At 45.4% G+C, this 19,556-nt stretch overlaps 1 protein-coding gene across 3 annotated transcripts; it reads right to left on the bottom strand.

Annotated features, from left to right (window-relative positions):
• Positions 1-3,422: 3,422 nt before the first annotated feature.
• CASP2 (caspase 2) lies at positions 3,423-19,547 on the bottom strand. Of its 3 annotated transcripts, XM_004772056.3 has the most exons (11): positions 19,377-19,547; positions 16,197-16,347; positions 15,737-15,904; positions 15,502-15,583; positions 14,800-14,894; positions 14,361-14,537; positions 9,410-9,538; positions 9,169-9,259; positions 6,040-6,189; positions 5,754-5,863; positions 3,423-5,622 (listed from the first exon to the last, which is right to left on the bottom strand). In XM_004772056.3, the coding sequence occupies exons 1-11, from the start codon at positions 19,448-19,450 to the stop codon at positions 5,491-5,493; spliced, it is 1,359 nt and encodes a 452-aa protein (XP_004772113.1). In that variant the 5' UTR covers positions 19,451-19,547; the 3' UTR covers positions 3,423-5,490. The 3 variants fall into 3 exon arrangements, with proteins under 3 accessions (XP_004772113.1, XP_044919035.1, XP_004772114.1); XM_045063100.1 differs by lacking the exons at positions 14,800-14,894; positions 15,502-15,583; XM_004772057.2 differs by lacking the exons at positions 3,423-5,622; positions 5,754-5,863; positions 6,040-6,189 and adding an exon at positions 9,019-9,083.
• Positions 19,548-19,556: the final 9 nt, after the last annotated feature.

Genomic DNA, 19,556 nt, shown 5'->3' with positions numbered 1-19,556 from the left:
GCCCCAGAATATTCCAAGTTCAGGGACAGCAGAATAGGGACACCAATCATCTGGTCTACAGTTAAATTTCGATCTCAGCTAACTGAATCTGCCCAAAGCAGGTGAGACAGATGCTGTTAAAAGCAGGTTGTCTGGGGCACGAGGCTGGCTCACCTGATGGGGAGGATATGACTCCTGATCTTGGGGGTGTAAGTCGGGCCCCGTGTTGAGTATAGAGATTACTTACGTAAATAAAATTTTTTTTTTTTTAAATAGAAGCATGTTTTCTAACATAAATCCTACAGCTTGAAGGCCTATAATCCACCAGCAATGATTAAAAACACATGACAATTTGAGGGACTTGAAGGCTGTGAATTTCACCTTCTCTCTAGGCAGAATGAACATCTAAGTATGAGGTATAAAATGAAAGGAATATTTCTTAATAAGGACAGTACAGTGCCAAGGTGAAGGTGGATTCTTTGGGGGGTTTCAGAAACGGAAAGACTGTCACCTGCTTGTGGGGCATGGCTCTCCTGAAGGGAGCCAGTTTTTACAAGGACATCAATAATCCCGAGAACACAATTACTATTTCTTTACTACTCCTTAGAAAATCAGGACCTGGTTACAGATTCCAAGATCTTAAGGCCAGTGGGACCAGGAAAATCCTCATTCCACAAAACCAAGTAGAAATGCCAGCTGTAATGCTAAAGACCAGCTCCTGAAATTGGGAGGGTCGAGGAAATGTACAGCGGCTAATGCTAGAGAGTAAGGATTTGTAACTATCTTGAGTTTGACATCACAAAGAGTTAAAAATCTCATGGGCTACCATCCTTTAAGAGAACAAGAGAATAAAATGTAAACTATGACTACCCTCCACCCAACAACTCCCAGGGACCGGTGCTTAGGGTCTTATTTGGAAGATGGGTTTCTGGGGAGTTCTGTGAAAAGCTCCGAAATCTGGAAACAAACTTGTAAGCATGCATGCATTCTATTAGGTATGTATATTGTGTAAGGTAAGTATTCTTCTGATATTTTGATTTTCTTGAGGTCCATGATACCAAATAAAACCTAGAGGCTTCTGGAATTGCTATTGGAAGGAAGGTTGTAAAAAATAACCATACGGAACACGTGCGGAGGAGAAAGTGTGTGCTGGGAGTATAGGTGGGTGTGAGCGAGCCAGCCCCTTGGCATTCCATCGATTTAAGCATGAACTTTCTGGGTTACACCCTTGTTTCCAGACCTCTTCAAATCTGACCCCCCCAGCCCACTGGACGACACACCATTACTCTTTTAAGGGCTTCTGGCTGTCACTTTCCCTCTGCACATCCAGCCTGGCACCTGGACCGCCTCCTTCCTAGTGTCACCTAGGCAGCAGTGACCCCCTCACCCCACACTTTCTCTCTAGATGTACTCACTGGTAGTCATTTCTCCTCTGCTCCCCATTGGACCCTGCCCCACAGATCTTGACAAATCCTTGGTGCCTTCCAAGGCCTACAGAAGGCCTTCCTGATAGCCCTGGACAGGTTTCTCTCTCCCCCTTCTGGTTTTTCAAACATGATACACTTTTTGCCTACTCTCTACCTAGCTAGCACAAAGATGTAATAGTCTTTGGTCTCAGGCTCATTCTCCCAGTTCAGTGGGAGAAAATCTTTCTTCCCCAAAAAGTGAGGGGGGGGGGAAATCTCATGCTAGGAAGCCCCAAACACAATACTGTTAGCAAGAAGCATACACTCAAGGTCACATTTTCACATCCTGACCTCAGTTTCTACAGAAAGGCAGTAACTTGGGGGGTTCCGGTAATAGAAGAAAACCCACCAGTGTCTGTCCCGAGAGTAAGCGCGGAGTATGGAGGCGTCACAGAACTGAAACTCACTATGGCAGAGCCTCAAGTGTTTGTAGTGCTAACCCCTGCTAACACCATGTTGCGAGTTTGCCTCATGTTTTTAATCCTCACAGGGACCTTCTGAGGGAGAAGTAATTTTCCTCCTTCTTAGCTAAGGGAAACTGAGGCTCCATGAGCTTAGGTATCTTAGCCAAGGTCTCCAGTATCTCAAGAGGTTTGGGCCAGCTTTCAAAACCTATTTAAGTCTAGAGTTCGTGGCCTTAAAGCTACATTTCTTCCTTTTTTGTGTGTATTTGAAGTCTTTGAGACTCATTTCCTTCTGGAAAAACCAAACCAAAACAAAACAAAACAAAAAAACGCCTGGGAAAATGACTCGATCGTGGGCCGCAGGGAGGGCAGACTGTGGAGGTGAGAGTGGTCCCTTGCCGTGGCCATCATTGCTGTGCTCCTCCTCTGACCAGACCAGATGCCTGCCCTGCCCGCCCCTCAAATCGGGGATCCGCTCTCCTGACCCGCGCGTCCTCTTCCCCCTTACAGGAAGCAGGACGGAGGAGAGCAGCAGAGAAGGGCAGCCCCCAGCTCAGGGAGGGGGATAATTTTAGCAGAGAATCCCTGGCAGCGGTAGCAGGGGGGAAGGGAAGAGAGCTATGAAATTCGACCTGATGCTCTCCTTCAAGGGCGGGGTGGGAAGGACACGCGATCCGAGTCAGAAACCAGAGCCTCGCTCTAATTCCCACAAACGTACACTTCCAAAAAGTTTGCTTATGCTGGAAATGGGCACTCCGCTCACTCCTATGGCTCCAGTAGTTTCTTAACCTCTTCGACACTCTGCAGCCCTTCCTCTCCTAAGGACAGCCCTGCTTTCCCCCCCCCGCGGTGCAGCCAAGCAGTGTCAGGGGCTTCTCCCACCCGACTGCTGTGTTCCTCAGCCAGTTCTCCTCTCTCCACGTGCTCATCTGCCTCGGCTCAACTTCATCCCTTTCTGATCTTCCTCCTCCTCCTATATCCCAACCGCTCTCCCCCAGGTCCCACTGATGCTTACTTCCAACATGTTCCTAAAGAATTTTCCATCTCTTTCCATGGCTCACATGCACTTACATACTCGTCTCTCCATGCACATACTTTGGACACACCGCAACCCAAGAATTTACCAACCTACAGAGCCCACTGCTTAGATCTCTTTCCTGCTGCCCTGAGTTCTCTCACAGTCCATGTCCACTCTGGAAAACCTTAAATCCAACTTGGGGCCACAGAGATCCTATAATCCTCACCATTTTGTAATTCCAGCCCAATCTCTTTCTCCAGCCTCTATCCCATAATCTACATAATCCAGAACCAACACTGCTTGCTAATAACTCTCAGGTCTCTTCTGACCCTGAGAAATCCCAGTGTCAGCTATATTCTGGGCAGTTGCCTATGGCCACGACAGCTGAGATGGGCCCCCACCTGTATATGTCACAAAGATCGTGGCAGCAAAGGAAGAAGGGTGTTCAGCTCGGTTTGCCTTGGGAGGTGGTGAGGAGTGCTGTAAAGGGCCAAGAAAATGAGAATATATGAACTTCAGAAGATTATCTGTGGAAAAAGAGATGTCAGGCACACATCAGCAATAAATACGAGCATTTATTTGGCACCTGGAGGCAATATAAAATCCTGGCAGTGGGAAATGGAAAGGTTCTATCACCTAAATACTTCCATATGATACTGATCCAAGAGCAGGACTCAGCAGAAGTGTCCAACACCCCCCCCCCCCGCCACCCCCGGCTCACCCAACAAGTATTTACTGAGCACCTGAAGTACTACAGGCTGAGCACTGTGCCAGCGATCATGGGAGATGCGGAAGATGGCGTCTGACACATGACAGCTGTCTTCCCGAGCTAGGACTATCAGTGGATAAAACAAAACACCTGGAAAAACCTAGCGTGTAAATACTAAACTGTGTATATTGTTCAAGGGAAATTTTGTCCAGAAGTAGGGTTCTGGTCAGGGTTGCTTTCTTCCTTTACCCAAAAGCATTTATTGAAGACCTACCACGTGCCAGGTGCTGGGTATATACTGGTGAACAAAAGAAACAGAGACAAGATTTCTATCCTCAGGGAGCTTACAGCCTAGTAGGGGTAACAGAAATGACCAAGTGAAGCAAGCAAAAACGTAATTATAAATTGCGCTAAGTGCAATGAAGGAATTCAACAGGATGTAGTAATAAAGAAACATGGAAGATTATTTAGACAGAATGACCCAAGAAGGCCTCCACAAGAAGGTGGCATGTAAGCCAACACTTGTGAGGAACGGAGCTCAGCAGACCCCAGGAAAGTGTGTGATGGTCCAGGGCGGGAAGGACCTCAGAATGTTTGAGAAACTGAGGATGGCACGGGACAGTCACTTCGAAGGAAACCAGCCTTTGAGGAGGTTCAAGGGGAAGGCAGGAGCCATACAGGCCGAGGTTAGGAGTTTGGACATTGCTTCAGGTATGACAGAAATCTTAGCAGGGGAGTGAGATGATCAGATTTATATTTAAAAACCCCAAACCAAAATCTGTCATGTAGAGATCTGATTGGAGGGACAAGAGATGTCCCTGAAGAACAGGGAAAGCAGGACACGTGGCACAGATTAAGGTTTCTAGGGGACACAGCATGTACAGCCAACAGCCTAAAATGGAGGCCTGGGAGAAGGGAAAACGGGCCATAGAAAATCAAAGGGGATTTAATACTGAAACAGAAAGCAGGAACAAGCTACCACATTCTATCTGTGAGCAGCCAAATGATCCACTTAGAGCAGTATGTTAGACAGATTTGGCAGCAGCAGTAAACAGGATGAGGAAAAGGTGAAAGGGGAGAAACAGGAAGTAGGGAGATAACAACTAGGATGCTTTATAAAAAAAAGGACATTTCAGAGGAAGCAAAAGATAAGGTGACAGGTTCGAGTATGAGGAAGCACACCACCCTTATCTGCCTCTGCTAACACTCGCTGCTGAGGTTCATCTCAGTAACCAAGCTCAGAAAGAGAATCTCTGATTAAGAAAACTCTGGAACTTCCCTGAGCAAAGATCAAGGAGTTCCAGGTACCAGGGATCCTCAGTAGGATTCCTTGAGCCCAAAGAAGCCAACTGTGGAGCGGAGAACGCCGGCCTTCCACTGGCTGGCCTTGCGGTCCCGACCACACACGCGGAAGCAACGTGCCGCCAGTCCTGTCTGCCCTTTTAAGGCAAAATGAAAAATGCCCACTTGGAATCAGAACGCTTTCCAAACTCTCAGTCTGGGATAAATGCGGTGGAAATATGAAAGAAAAAAGAAAGACAGGGGATGGTCTCCGAAACGTCTTAGCTAACGTAATAAAAGCAATCACCAAAGTGCTGTCTACCAAAGACCTGGGGCGGGAAGTGAACACAAACCATGGGGAAACCCACATGTCCTCTCCCCATAAAGACACTGTGCTCTTAATATCATCCGCCAGGCTCCTCTACTGCAGCTGCCCGTCCGGCCAGAGTCCGCTCTACAGGGAGGGAGCTGCCACAGGAGGGGCTGGCCCGAGGCCCTGCGCACGCAGGCGGAGAGGGCAGGGGTGCTCCGCGAGCCCCGCAGATTCCCAGTCCCTGAGGGGGAAGAGACACCGCACACCAGAAGAGGACATGTCCCATCAGGCCTCCACGCAGCAGGGCGGTGGGCACGGCGTCACGTGGGAGGGTGGCCCGGGAACAGGTAGAGGGGGCGGCACAGGGTGCTACAGTACTCGGACATCTCCTTGCAGCGGTGGAACTCCGTGCCAGGGGCGTAGCCCTCACGCTCCTTGATGAGCGCGTTCACCTGCGGAGACAGAAACCCACCGTGGCCCCGTCTGAGCCTGTCGGCAGCAGGGGCAGGCTAGAGACGATGACAGACAGGGCGAGGCAGGAGGGCAGAACCTGAGCAGACAGAGCCGGACGGAGATGACTGACCTTCACGAGCATGTCGGCCACATGCATGTCACAAGCCCGCTCGGAGAACACCTGGGTGAGGGCCTCGATATACCAGGAGCCCCGTTTGGTGTTGCGCATGGCGGCAGTCCCTGCAACAAGGAGGGTGCCACCCACGGCGTGAAGGTCCCAGGACAGCTTACACGGCTGGATGTCCCGAACTGGACTTCCCTGGCATCCTGGACCCTCCCCACTCAGAGAGCCTGGGGGCAAATGTGCCCGACTCTGGGAGCACAGCACGGGACTTCCCTCTGGGCGCTCCGAATACCTCTGAGGCAGGCATAGCCACAGATCATGTCTGAGCGCGTGGGCAGTCGGGCCTTCAGCATCTCCTCTTTGCTGGCGTCGCTCTCCTCGCACTCAGAGGATCCCGTGTGATTCTTTCCGTCTCGCTGGTCCACCCCACGGTCTGTTTCATCTGTAGCAAAGGCAGACAGAATGGACAAAGACGTTACTTCCTCCCGTGGCTCCTGAGCCTGCCACAGGCAAGCCAGAGTTCCCTGACACCTTGACTGGGAAGAGCCATTTCCAGCTGCTGCCTCCAATCTCCGGCTGATGAATTAAAAAAAAAATCATCATTACTCCCATTCCTGCCCAGCTTCATCCACTCTGCGCAAGACGGAAATTGTCAATCAAACACTCCTTGTGATCAGAACTAAAAATCCTATGTCTATATTTGTTCAATTAGCAATACACCTGGAAGTCACAGTGCTTTTTATGACAATACATAATTAAGTGCTGACAAAACAGTTTTATATATAAACAGGAAAACCAAGTTAATAAGTGGATAATATTATTACTACATGCACGATGTATGAAAATCACTTCAAATCTATGTATCAATAAAAAAAAATTTTAAAAACCCCGAACGTGATCACTTTCTAAATCTTTTGGTATTTTTAGGTTACTTACTCCTTATTAATTTCATAAGTCAAATTGTGGCAGGCATCCAAGATTTAAGAGAAATTTGTAAAAGGAAAAACTTAAAAATTGGGATAATTTGATTATTTTCTTCTATATGATTGAAAAAGAACACTTACTAAATTTTAGCAATTTTCAACATACCTGGACTACATGTCCAACCTCCTGACCCAGGCCTTACCTATGCCCAGACATACTCTTTTTTGGAGGTTGCTGTTTTATTTTGGAGGTCGGTAGGATACAGTCAAGAGGAAAAAGAGACAGGGAAGACACACAGCTCAACACACCAAAAATAAGAAAGCGAAGCCTTTTACAGTATTCCTACGCCAGGCAACACTTGAGAGCCCAAAAGGCAAGTGAAGCTTGAAGAATTACGGGGAATTGACCAAAATTTGCTGATCCCAGAAGAAGTTATTGAGCAACTGCCACGTGTCAGGCACTATTTTGCATTAAGGCCCAGGATCTAAAGATTCCTGCCCTTACAGACCTCACACTCTAGTTTAGGAGCCAGGCAGCTGCAGAAAGGAGAGAAATTTTAGAGACATCAGTTCTAGTAACTAATAAGTACGACAGTAGACAGGGGAGTTCAAATCTTCCAAGGTCAGCTCTTGAAGGATTTCATTTTAGAGAGAAGATTCAGATTACCCCAGGAAAGAGCAATTCTCCCTATCCAGATCTGACACTGTATATATATCTCTGAATATAGTAAGAGAAAATGATCATAAATGTCTTTAATTCATTTTATTTTGCCAGTAATACCTCCTGAAGGCAATAGGCCAATCTAAATGTGTCCCTCAAGGAAAAGGAAACTTTCTTTCTTGGCTTTGAGGTTCAGATCCATTAATCAATAAATGTTATTGCTTCTCCCAGTAACACAAATCCCATCTATTTTCTGTGTGACTGCTACAATTTTTGAGAAGATTAATTTTCATCCCTTTGTTCAATATTTATTAAGTGCTACCATGTATCAGACAGTGCCCTGGGTCTGTGCATCCAGCCGGTGAATAAACAGTAAGTTCCTGCCCTCACAAACTCTTTCCTCACTATATCCCTCCATGTCCTTTCAGTCTTGGTGTGCTTGTCATCTTGTATCCCTGTCTCCTCTGAAAGGCTCTATTGACTACTCCACACCTATGCAGATTTTATCCTTCTGGGTCCAAATTAAGCCATACCACATTAAAATACTTATGAAAGGTCTTCAAACTAAGCCGGCTTAAAACAATCTATTCCTTACTGCTTATTCCTTCATATGCATGGCCTGTATGTAACTAATTCTCCCCTTGCTTGAGGCCTCCGAATCATTCTCAAGCTACTTCGTGTATACTTGCATTATCTTTTTCGTAACTGGAAGGCTCTTTCAAGAGACACATTTTCTTTCTCTTTTTTCCTTTTTTTTAGATAGTAGCAGTCTCCTGAGAGACCACACATTTTCTTCTGCTTTTCTGATAGTAACTTAGTCATGTTGTACGACCATAATAAATTATATTCTTTGGTGATATCAGAAAGATAATGTTAACCATTTATATTTGTTGACTACACGAGAGATAAGAATTATTTGAATGTTAGGACAAAGTGCTCTTTAAACCAAACTATAAGCCCCTTGAGGGCACGGACCATGCCGTAACAGTCACAGCTCGGCCTCTTCTATGGATTGACTATGAGCCAGATGCAAAATAAGCCCTTCATACATATTATTCCATTCAGTTATCTCAGCAACATTATGAAGTAGGTCTGATTACTAGCTACAGTTTATATGGAGAAAATTAAGGTGGAGGGCCATCAAAGAACTTCTCTAACTTGATATAGCTAAAAATGGTCAGAGCTTTTAAATATTACGGTTTCCCGCTAGGAGAAGAAGTATGCCGGCATGTCTTCGGCGCACAGCCTCGGTGCCCCGGCTCTTCGCGGTTAGGAGACTGCACGCGAGAAAGAAGAGGGATGGAAGCAGCTCAAGGCTGAGTGAGAGCCACGGCCTGGCCTGGGGCCTCTGTACTCCCGGGCTGCGCACTACAGGGATGAAGCAGAGAAGCGGCCACGACGGAGCGTGGATGAGGAGAGAAGGAGGAAGAGGCCGGAGAACAGAGGACGGGTACGAAGGGATAGAGAGAGAACGCAGAGACAGACAGAAGCTCCTCAACTGCAGTGGGGAACAAAACCGAGCACAGCAGAGTTAACAGCACAGGAGAAGTGAGAGTTCTCCGGGAAGAAGGCAAAGGCACGGATAAAGAGAGTCCTGAGGAGAGGAGATGGTGGTGCACAGAGAGCTGACCAACCTGAGAGCCATGGGCTGCCCAAGGCCCAGCACACCCCATGCATTGGGAGACACTTACAGAGCAAGAGAGGCGGTGGCAGCAGTGAACAGAAGGAGGTGCCCAAGGGATCCAATAGCACCTGAGAGGAGCAAACAGGAGAGTGAGAGCTGGTGGGAGGCTGCCCAGGAGCCACCACCCAGGTGCTGACCTGCCAGGGCACTCACCTCCACGGCAGGCCTGGATGAAGAACATTTTCGGTTTGTTCTGTAGGTTTGGGCAGCTGGCGTTGTCAAAGAGCCGAAAAACCTCTTGAAGCTGCCAGAAAGACAGAAAAGAGAAGAGAGGTTAAGTAAACTGCAGGCCTTTCTGAGTCCTCCAGGTACTAAGGCCACCGTTATGAGAGGCAGGTGGGCAGGAGGGGAAGGCATCGAGCATGAACAGCTGTCGCCACAGGATGACACACACCTGAAGCAGTTTGCCATCCACACCGTAGATGCCTCCCTCCACACCGTGAGAGAGAAGCGCCACAATGCAGGAGTCGGTGACACGGTGGGCAGGTAACTGGGCAAAGTTCTGAAGTTTCTCTTGCATTTCCTGGAGGAAAAACACATTTTAGTGTTGTTCACTGCAGTCAGCACCAACAGAATCCTTCTTTGGATTCTAACCCTAAGCTGTTTATTACTGTGGTCAATGAAAAGAAAAGTCAGACACCCTAGGAAAGGCTAAAAAAAGGCTGTGGACTCATCAGAAAGATGCATGACTTCAGATACAGAATTTTCTGAATATTATCTCACAAAATCCAGACTCACTGAGATATGTCAAGAGTTCTTGGACTAAACCAAGACACTTATAAAGCTAATTAAGTGCTAGATAACTCTCTCCACTCCCCAATCATCAATCTGATCCCTTTCTTAGAGCAAAGGCTCTCTCTATAAACATAAATGGCACAAGGCGGACCACCAGGTGAGCTATGAATGAGTAAAACACCTATCCAGCCATAAGGAAATAAATTGTTCTGACAAAGGGCTAATGGAATCATGATAATAGAGAATGGCAGTACTTCCACGCAGTTTTCGGCCCGAGATTTTATGTTCCCCGGGGACGTGACAGTGTCTGGGTAAAATGCTCCATGCACGGAAGAGCACACCGTCTGGAGAATTCTGCACAGGACCATGGCCACATACATGGGCTACAGGAGCAGAAAGACTTGGGTTTGAGCCCTGGGTTCACAAACTGAAACGAGTTCAGTTTTTTGGCCCCTCAAATCTCTAATACTCATTTTGTAAGAAGATAATTAAGAGTAAATGTTCTCCAATTTCATAAAGACTAAATGAAATACTATGTAGAAAGGATTTATAACAATGTCTGGCACATACTGCATTATTCTGCCATTCCGCCCTTCTTATAACGTACATATCTAACACGGAGTAGCAATGTTATCTTTTCAGAGAACCTACTACTGGTCCATCTTTAGTCCAAACTAAGACTCTTGTTTACGGTGTACCAGGTTGCCATACACGAGTATCACTCTGCCTTAAGCAACTGGCCCATCCAACGGAAAGTTGCACCAAATAGTAAATAACCCAATACAAACTGTTAAACCTATGCCTCCTCTACAACTCAAGAAGTCTGAGTGGTCTCTCCTATTTGAGACCCGAAGAGAGAAAACAAGTTCATTTTACTATGAATTTTAGTGAACTATAATGAGTACAATGATAGCAAACTAGGGAGGATAGTTGCAGCATCACCTTACTTAATAGTTACCAGGCACAGCTCCCCATAAAAAGCACACTCTATAATACATCGCAGTAGTTCTGGAAACTTGCAAGAAATGCAAAATTTTGGGTCGCAGCAAACTGTTTTAATACGCCCTCCAGGTGACTTTGACATGCTGAAGTCTGAGAACTACTGGTCTGTGTGGAATACTTCTGTTTGCAGGTTAACAGAGACAATTGTATAGAAGACTTGGAAGTCTGTAACTAAACTGGAAATGAAGAAGAAATTGGCTTGATTGAAAAGTATGTACATTTTCTGGGTCAAGAGAAGCCAATCATAATATTGGAAATCTTAAGATAATAAAAAGATGTCCAAACTCATTTATTTCAGGAATATATAATCTCAAGAGACTGCAGAAGCATGAATGTTCTGGAGTTGACCATAATAGAATTCTCATTTGTAAAGATTTCATTTATTTATTTGGAATCTTAACACAGAGTAGTTGATGCTAATTTTGCTGGAAGGCAGCAATAAAAACGTATGTTTGGCACCTACTCATGAGCATTTTGAACTTCAGTGAGACTCTTAGATCAGTAAACAGAGGACAACAAAGCCCAAGAAAGAACACACGTCCTCAGTAATCGAATTTAACAGTACTCAACTGGTAACCGGGCGTTATTTATTTGGGGGGAAGTTTTCCAAAAGTAGCACAGCTTAAAACAGAATCTCTAGATTTATTTCTGATAAAATTATAGCACTTCTAAAAATAGCAAGGTTCTTCACTCTTGCCTGTGTTTTTGACTGGAGGTTGGGGGGACACAAGGGAATAAACTATAAACCCTCTGAGATGATATGCAAAATTTTATGGCTAGCTGCATTCTCCAGGGATGGCCCCTAGTGTACCCTTACAGTTTCAAGGCAGTCTGTAACCCATATGCAAGTTAAAAATCGATACCACATGGTAAAAGGAAATTTGCCACTTTAAAATGTATCTCATTTCCTAGCACAGGATAAACTGTAATTCTAGAACTAGAAACCTCAGGAGGGAGGCATGGTGACAGAAGACTTTGATGACAAAGAGAAAAACTGAAAACCCACACAAGCGGTGAGAATACTAGTGCACTGTCCAGCACTGTCAAGTGAAGAGGGTTAGCTAAGACTATACTTAAATGCAATTATTTCTGAAGTCAAAAGGTATAATGGGGGGCGGAGGATCTTAATTTTTTTGGTTCTCTTTGGCTCATCAAATAATCAGATGATAAAAGAGTTGAATCTCTCTCTCTCTTTTTTTTTTAAAGAGTTGAGTCTCTTGAGAAGTCGTATTATGAAGAAAGTACTCTGTGCAGATGCCCAAAGAACCAAATTATCATACCCATTGTAACTACTTGGTTGTAATTGTATCTCAGCATTTGACTGGCCACTGTTGGAAACCGACTTTGCAATGTCCTCCTCACATTTCTGAATCTCCAAAGCTGAGGACGAGGCTGCAAAGGGAGGGTTATATCCCAAGATTCAGTCCTATGCTTTCTGCTTGTTACTCTCCTCTCCTCAAAGATCTCATACTCTCATCACTTAAAGTATTTCTTCTACACACGTAATGCCCAAACTACATTTTTGGTACTGACATCTCTTGAGAACCCTCAATTCCTTACTTAATTTTTCTGTCTTCTTCCATATGCAATCATTTAACTACCAAGCTCTTATAGTACAATCATGCCATTGTGCTATTTTCCATACATATTATTTCCCTCTTGTTCCATTGTTTTGTCCAGGCTCCCAACATCTTGTATTGGCATTATATCAACTCCACACTGGATTCCCTGCCACTGGTCTCTACTTCTTTCTTTTCAATGGTGCCTTGAATCATCACTGTGAATATATCACCTTTCTGTTAAAAGAATTACTAATGTTTTTCTCTTACTTTCTTTTTTTTCAAAAATATTTTATTTACTTGACAGAGAAAGACAGCTAGAGAGAGAACACAAGTAGAGGGAGAGGAAGAGTGAGAAGCAAGGCTCCCCGCAGAGCAGGGAGCCCGATTCAGGGCTTGATCCCAGGATCCTGGGATCATGACCTGAGCCAAAGGCAGACGCGTAACGACTGAGCCACCCAGGTGCCCCTACTGTTTTTCTAAAACATGGAAGTTCAAGGTCATGGCATTCAGATCCTTATCTTATTCTTGGCACTCCTTTGTCCTAGCCATTTGGTTTACCCATTAGGTCCCTAACATCACACACACATTTCCTATCCGTAGGCCATTCTCTCTGCCTAGGACCCATTCATCACTCCTCTGTGCTTGAGTAGCTTCTTTCAAGTCCTGCTCAAGTCTCACACCCTCCATTTATCCTTCTGACCACATCTACCCAGGTGGATTGTTTCATTCTCTTAACTGCTGTAGAATGCACTGTCTACTCTTGCTTGGTCCTTCAGAATATAAGGGTAAGTACTTCTGCTTTTGCTGATGTCAAGACTCCCTCATCTAACTGAGGTCCTATGAATTTAAGATTCACATTTAAAAACATTTTTAGTATAGCAAGCAGAGTCCCCGCACCAGTATAAAGTACTCAAAATTAATTAATTTTTAAAGTAACCTCTATGTCCAACATGGGGCTTGAACTCACAACCCAAGATCAAGAGTCACATGCTCTTACACAATCATTCCCATGAAAGATAGCTAAGATACAGAATTAAAAACCACAGACAACGCTGAAGACAAAACAGATTCTCTACCTCAACAAATCAAAGTGAATGTCCTAGAAACTTTGATTTTACCACTGACACTCCCAAAGGCAAGTTTAGGAAAGTGCTATTATTCTGGAATCAAAATAAAGAATTAGGGGTGGGGATGGATGGGTGAGACAGGTGATGGGGATTTGGGAGTAATGTACGGAAGCGTTGAATTACTGTACTATATACATGAAACTGTTTTAACACTGTATGTTAACTAACTGGAATTAAAATTAAAACTTTAAAAAAGAGGAAAGGATAGAAATGGAAAAAAGATGAATAATTAGTATCTATTTACTAATAAGGCTACTATCAATTTCAGAACAGAAATACCTAAAGGTAACTAAATCAGCAGTATAGCTCAGTAATTAAGGGTTAACAGGGAATAATGAAAATGCTTGTGATTTGCAGGAATCCAGTTTAGAAGTAATCTCCCCTAAGATCTGTCTTGCGGTCACACAACTGGTAAGAGTAAGGAATTTCCCCATATTCATTCATTAAACCGCCATGGACAGTTCTAGCAAACTTTCATTTGCAAGAATGTCATCTGCTGAAGTAATAATAACTGATCAATAACTGGGCTTGTAAGCGACAATGTCAAACCAAGGAGTAAATGTCCTGTATTGTCCCAGCTTATAAATATCTTTCCTGACTAGTTGGGTGAATCTCAGGGTCTCCTCACATGCCGAGTGACTAGGAATTGAGTCTCTGGTATATGAGAGTAACAACCCAATCTGGGACCAGTATTACCCAGGGAGAGCACAGTGACTCTGAGAAGCTAACACTGAAGCAGCTCGCTGGCCCTAATTCTTTTTTTTTTTTTTAAACTAGGTTGCAAGGTAGGACAGGAGAGAACGAGTAAAAAGGGAGGGAGAAGAAAGTAACCAAGTAAGACCTATCCAGCAGGCAGAGGGGCAGAGGATGTGTCTGGCCCCAGTGTTGCTCAGCTCTCTACTGTACACATTACATGTACCTGCGCAGTCTGGTCAAGTAGGACATGGACTTTGTAGCCTAAGAGCTTGAAGAGGGTGACCAGAGTGCTGTGGTCCACATCGCCTCCAGAGCGAAATTCCAGGTCTTTCTCTCCAGTGAAGTGCACATTGCTCAGCACCAGTGCCAGTCCACGAGGCTGAGACTGTAACCTATAGGCCTGGGGGAAAGGGGAGCCAATTAGAGCTTCTTATGGATAGAAACCATTTCCCCAACTAAATGAGACATTTCAAGTAAACAAAGCCATCATATTCTTGTTAACCCCACCAAGTCAATATAGAGAAATGCTCAGAGAAGATAACCAATCAGTATGGACTTTCTGACTAACAAAGCAGGAAGGGGTATATGTGTAAACTAAGTTCAGGTGCCCAGGAAGGGTGTCTCATTTCCCAACTTTTCTTCTTGCATTTTGTAGGACTCACCAGCTGGTAGTGTGTTTGATAAAACTCGGGAGTGCAAGGCTTCACCTGAAGGCAGGGAGGACCATCTCCGTGGTCTAGGGAGTGCTCCACAGTATCTGTGGCACAGAGAGCCGAAAAACTGGTGTACCATCTGTGTGTCAATCCCGGGACTTCATTCTAACCTAAGGCTCCCTGCTGAACTGGGGTTTGACAAATTACTGGTCTTGCTCATTCCCCTACGTTAGAAGCTCCATGAGGCCAAGACCCCGTCTGCTTTTGCTCACCACTGGGTCCTCTGCATTGAGCCCAATCACAGTAGGTGCTTAACCCACTGAATGACTGCATGGGCTATCTGATAAAAGCCTTGTTCTAATCACTAGGATACTCAGTCAGCAGGCTAATGGCCCATATTGCGACAGCTCATCCTAAAGGAGCCAGGCTTCAAGGAGCCAGGCTTCAAGGAGCCAGGCCAGTTATGGGCTGGAGTTTCCTACTTGGACCGGTTGCTCTAAGGACCAAATGCCAGAAGAAAAAAATCATCTGTGACAGAGCGGAAGCAAGGCCCAGCCAATCCCCTAACTAAACTCTGCTGCTAGTCCCTAACAAATTTGCAAAGAAGACTGTTCCCAGTATGAATGAAAACAGGTATCATGCTAGGGCAAAGTCAGATATCAGTCAAGAAAAAAGTCAATCTGTGGGATGTGTCATCTCATTGATTCTCACCTGGAGACAGGCGGAGCTGCTTGTGAGGGGGACAGGACTCACACATCGGGAAGGGGAGACTCAAGTCGTAGTCACAGCTCAACTGTAAGAAATGAGGACCCACCATGCCAGGACTTAGGGAGATGGTGCAGTTTGAACAAAACCATAACCTAGCCTACCCCACCTTGTCTCAAAAATTCCTTTCCCACCAAACTAACCCTTCTCAACACACCACCACATGTCTAGGGCTCCATACCGGCGGGCGTGCATGCTGAAGACCAGAGAGGGTTGTCAGCAAGAGATCCTCCAGGTGACCCTGCTTGGTCTCCCTCAGGGCCACACAGAAGGCATCAAAAGCGTGAGGACCCCTCTTGGGCAGCAAGTTGAGAAGTTCCACATTTTGGCTGAAACTGCCCACTTTGCCCTAAGATCAAAGAATACAACATAAAATCATATTTACATATACAGCTGTAATTCTGTTTCTTCAGATGACCTTCCTAGTAATTTCAAGAACCCTTTTACAGAAGAAATGTATGTATGGGGGCAGTCTTTCCTATTATTTTAAAATTATGTATCTTTTCTGAAAAGGCGTTAGGGTAGAAGGGCGTTTTCATTTCCTTAATAAGGTTCTATATCCTTGCCACACTTCACAGTGTTCTGCTGCCCCTACTACGACCAGTTTACTAATTTGGTGTTTCTCTTTTGCTTCCCAATACCTGAATGTGCTCCCTCATTTCCAAGGTGATGATGTCCCTCTCCAGGAGGTGTTCTAACAGTTCACTCAGCAACAGCTGTTTGGCTAGCACCACTCGGTTCTTTTTCAGTGCTTCCTGATGGTCAGGATGCATGCCACACACTCCCAATATCCTGCGGATAAAAGGCAGAGGGAAAGGCCATCAAGTAGAAGATCTGACACAGAAGAGTAGAATGGAAAAGGAGTGGGTAGGAAGAACAAAAAGAAGGGGACTTATGATAACCAATATTAGGCATATTTTATTGAATCTGGTTAAAATCAAAGTAGTATTAAGCAGTAACACACTAATCATGAAGAAATAATGTATAATTTTTTATGGAGTATGTTGCACTGAGACCATCTTCTGAGGTGAGGGAAATATCTAGGGGAGGGAAATATCTACCTTGACAAAAATACACACAAAAGAAGGACTACTCCTCTGTCGGACAGACCAATTTTAACTAAGAGATTATTCCAGGCCGTTGAAAAAAAGTGGTTCCGAGAAAGGGGGGGGGGGGAAGAGGGTAAGGGGGAGCAGCCGCCTCTGGGAGTGACAGTTCGGACAAGAAGGCTCAGGGTCCCAAAGGTGGTGGCCATATAGCAAAGGTCAGACACATTCTGTGTGAGGAACATGAGAAAATCAAGCAGGCCATGGCAAAGTTAAAGTCTGGAATAACTTTCAATGAAGTGGCCACACATTATAGTGAAGATAAAGCCAGGCAAGGGTGCGACCTGGGCTGGATGACCAGAGGTTCCACGGTGGGACTATTTCAAGAAGCAGCATTTGCCCTGCCTGTAAGAGGGCTGGTTAAGCCTGTGTTTACAGACCCTCCGGTTAAGACAAAATTTGGGTATCATACTATAATGGTGAAAAGAGAAAATAAAATTGTATGAAAGACTGAAAAAAAAAAAGAGAGAGATTATCCCAGAAAACCTGTCATATTATTTACCTAGGCTGCTAAAAATAATATGAGTTAAGATGATCCTGGGTAAGGAATAAAATAATTTGATACAATGGCAAAAGCTCAAGCCAATGGCTGGCTTTAATAGGAAATAAATGAGACAGGCTGACACATACACATTACTCTCCAGCCCACTTGTACCAATTATACCTGTGGTCTTTAGACTTAGTTCCTGTGACAAAATGACATGAGAAATGGTCAGAATCCTGTAATTAAGAACTGAGAAAGTAGCAAGTATGACAGAAAGTCACAGGAGATAAACATCCATGACAGACACAATGAACATAACCTGAGATCACCTGAAAGAGTTAAAGCATAAAGGTTAAGTTGTTTTGGTAATTTATTAGGGGTGTCTTTATTTCAAGGATTCTTTGGTTTTCTAATTGGTTTAAAAATACAATCAGCTTCTGTTTATGAATTTAAAAAATTCCATTTCCAACACACTATCATCTCTGTGCCTAGTTTATATAAATGCACAGCTCCCCAGCCTGCCTAGTTAGTTTCTGAAAACATGACCACAGTAAGGGCCTGAAGGCAGTGGGAAAGGGATGAGATAACATCTACAGTTCGTAAGTTAAAAACTACTTAAAAATGCATATGGCTTTCAAAGATGTTAAAATATGTATGTGTGGGGGGAAATGGGCATCTCAGAAATTACTTAGCTACCATGCATTTATAGGATGTACTTGGCTTGACTCCAGGTTAGAGATTTATTGAGGAGGGAAAAGACGGAGTCCTGAAACTGCTAAGAGAGATCCAACAAGGTGGCATGTGGGATCCTGAGTCAGAGAAGTTATCAAACATTCCCAAGGCTGGAAGCAGCTAACTAGGGTTAAATCTGGGATTTGGGACAATGATGTCTGAAATTCTATTTTAACTTCAGGTTTCTAGTCTATAGAAATACCCCTGTGACCCCAAACCTTCGGTAGAAACCTGCTACGATACATCTAGAGAAATTAAAAAAAAAAAAAAATTAAGAATCACCTTAAAAAACACCAAAGCAGTAACAATGACAGGATATATGAAACTCTGGTAACAATGTTATTAGGCCACCAATTGGATGCTGGTTATTTCCTCAGGATACGGATCATTGGTGAGGCAGGTCTACTCAAGTTTCTTCTCTTAATTTACCAGGAGTGTTTTCTCCTTAAAACTTTCTCCGCCCTTGGTTTCCTGGATACTATTCTCTCCAGCTCCTCTCTCTGCCTTCCTGAGATCTTTAACTGTCCCTTAAATGCTGACATTCCATTAGGAACCCCCCTCAAAGAGCCTGTCCCTATTCACTCTCATCCATACACAGGATTCACCGACTGACTCCCAGTTCTTGACTCCTTCAAGTTCTGGACTTAAAATTTCAGTCAGAAACTCATGAAGTTTAATCTGAAGTCATTATCCATTCTCCACACACCTGCTCCTCCCTGCACTCCACTTTAGGGTGGAAGTCTCAAATATGGACTTTTCCCAAAGTAACCATGATCACCCAGAACTTCAGGGCACAACTGGAAGGGGAGGAAGGAGAGGAGAAAAGGACACAAAAGGAATTCTTAAGTCTTGATTCTGTCTTTCTGCAGGTTCTGGCTCCCAAAGTCCTGAACGGGTCCTCTGGGTCTGGACCGCGAGTCATTAAAATGTTATCCAGGGTGATGCCTGCCATGAAATCAAACCAACTGGGGCCGAGGCGGAGACACACTTCGGAGTCTCGGAACCACCTTGTCCTTTCAGAGTACTCAAACCCCAATGCCCGTGTCGACCGCATTGAAAACCGGATCGTTACACCCAAAGCAGTACGTGTCATGCTATACTCAATCCAAGTCAAATGCACATCGGGCAGAACCCCGAGGTTTGCAGGTCTCGTCCGTTTTTAAGGGGACAGAGTAAAGTTTGTCATAAAAGAATAAGGGGAAAGAAAGGATGGAGAATCTTTAAGAGAAGCCGAGATGTGGCAGAACTGGAGAGCTCCTCCTGTTCAGAGCCCCCGTGGGTTGGACAAAGCAGGCTGGGGCGGTCGGCTCACGAGGGACAAGGCCGACGGGAGGCCGCCGCTCGCGCGCCCCTCGGGGGCTCAACCCGGCCTCCCACCCTAGGCAGCAAGGGCGGACACGGCCGCTTCCAGGGATGCCAAGGGCCGGGGACGCCGGGGCCATGATCCGCACTCCCCTCCCTGGCCCCACGAAGGACCTCTGCGACCCTCCCTCACTCACCGGCGCCCTCTGTCAGCGGCCATAAGCGCCTTTCGCTGGAGGGCAGGCCGAGAGCCCGTGCTCGGCGCCGCCATTTACCGCTTTTCCCGGGCTGTGCGCGAACCGCCCACAATCCAAACAAGCCGAAAGCCCTGGCGCCCTCTGCATCCCTCCCCCGTCCGGCAGCGCACACTGCGCCTG

Source organism: Mustela putorius, unplaced genomic scaffold (genome assembly GCF_011764305.1).
Source record: "Mustela putorius furo isolate JIRA1106 unplaced genomic scaffold, ASM1176430v1.1 tig00003845_pilon_pilon_pilon, whole genome shotgun sequence".
Lineage (NCBI taxonomy): Eukaryota > Metazoa > Chordata > Mammalia > Carnivora > Mustelidae > Mustela > Mustela putorius.
The sequence above is the reverse complement of the archived record's forward strand: the minus strand, read 5'-3'. Positions and strand labels throughout refer to the sequence as shown.

Excerpts from the sequence above, each read along its gene's own strand:
- CASP2 (XM_004772056.3), bottom strand. The coding sequence starts at position 19,450 with ATGGCGGCGCCGAGCACGGGCTCTCGGCCTGCCCTCCAGCGAAAGGCG. Across the intron at positions 14,895-15,501 it reads GCAGCTCCGCCTGTCTCCAG|ATACTGTGGAGCACTCCCTA; the intron begins GTGAGAATCAAT and ends TCTGTGCCACAG. Across the intron at positions 9,539-14,360 it reads TACTTGACCAGACTGCGCAG|GAAATGCAAGAGAAACTTCA; the intron begins GTACATGTAATG and ends TTTTTCCTCCAG.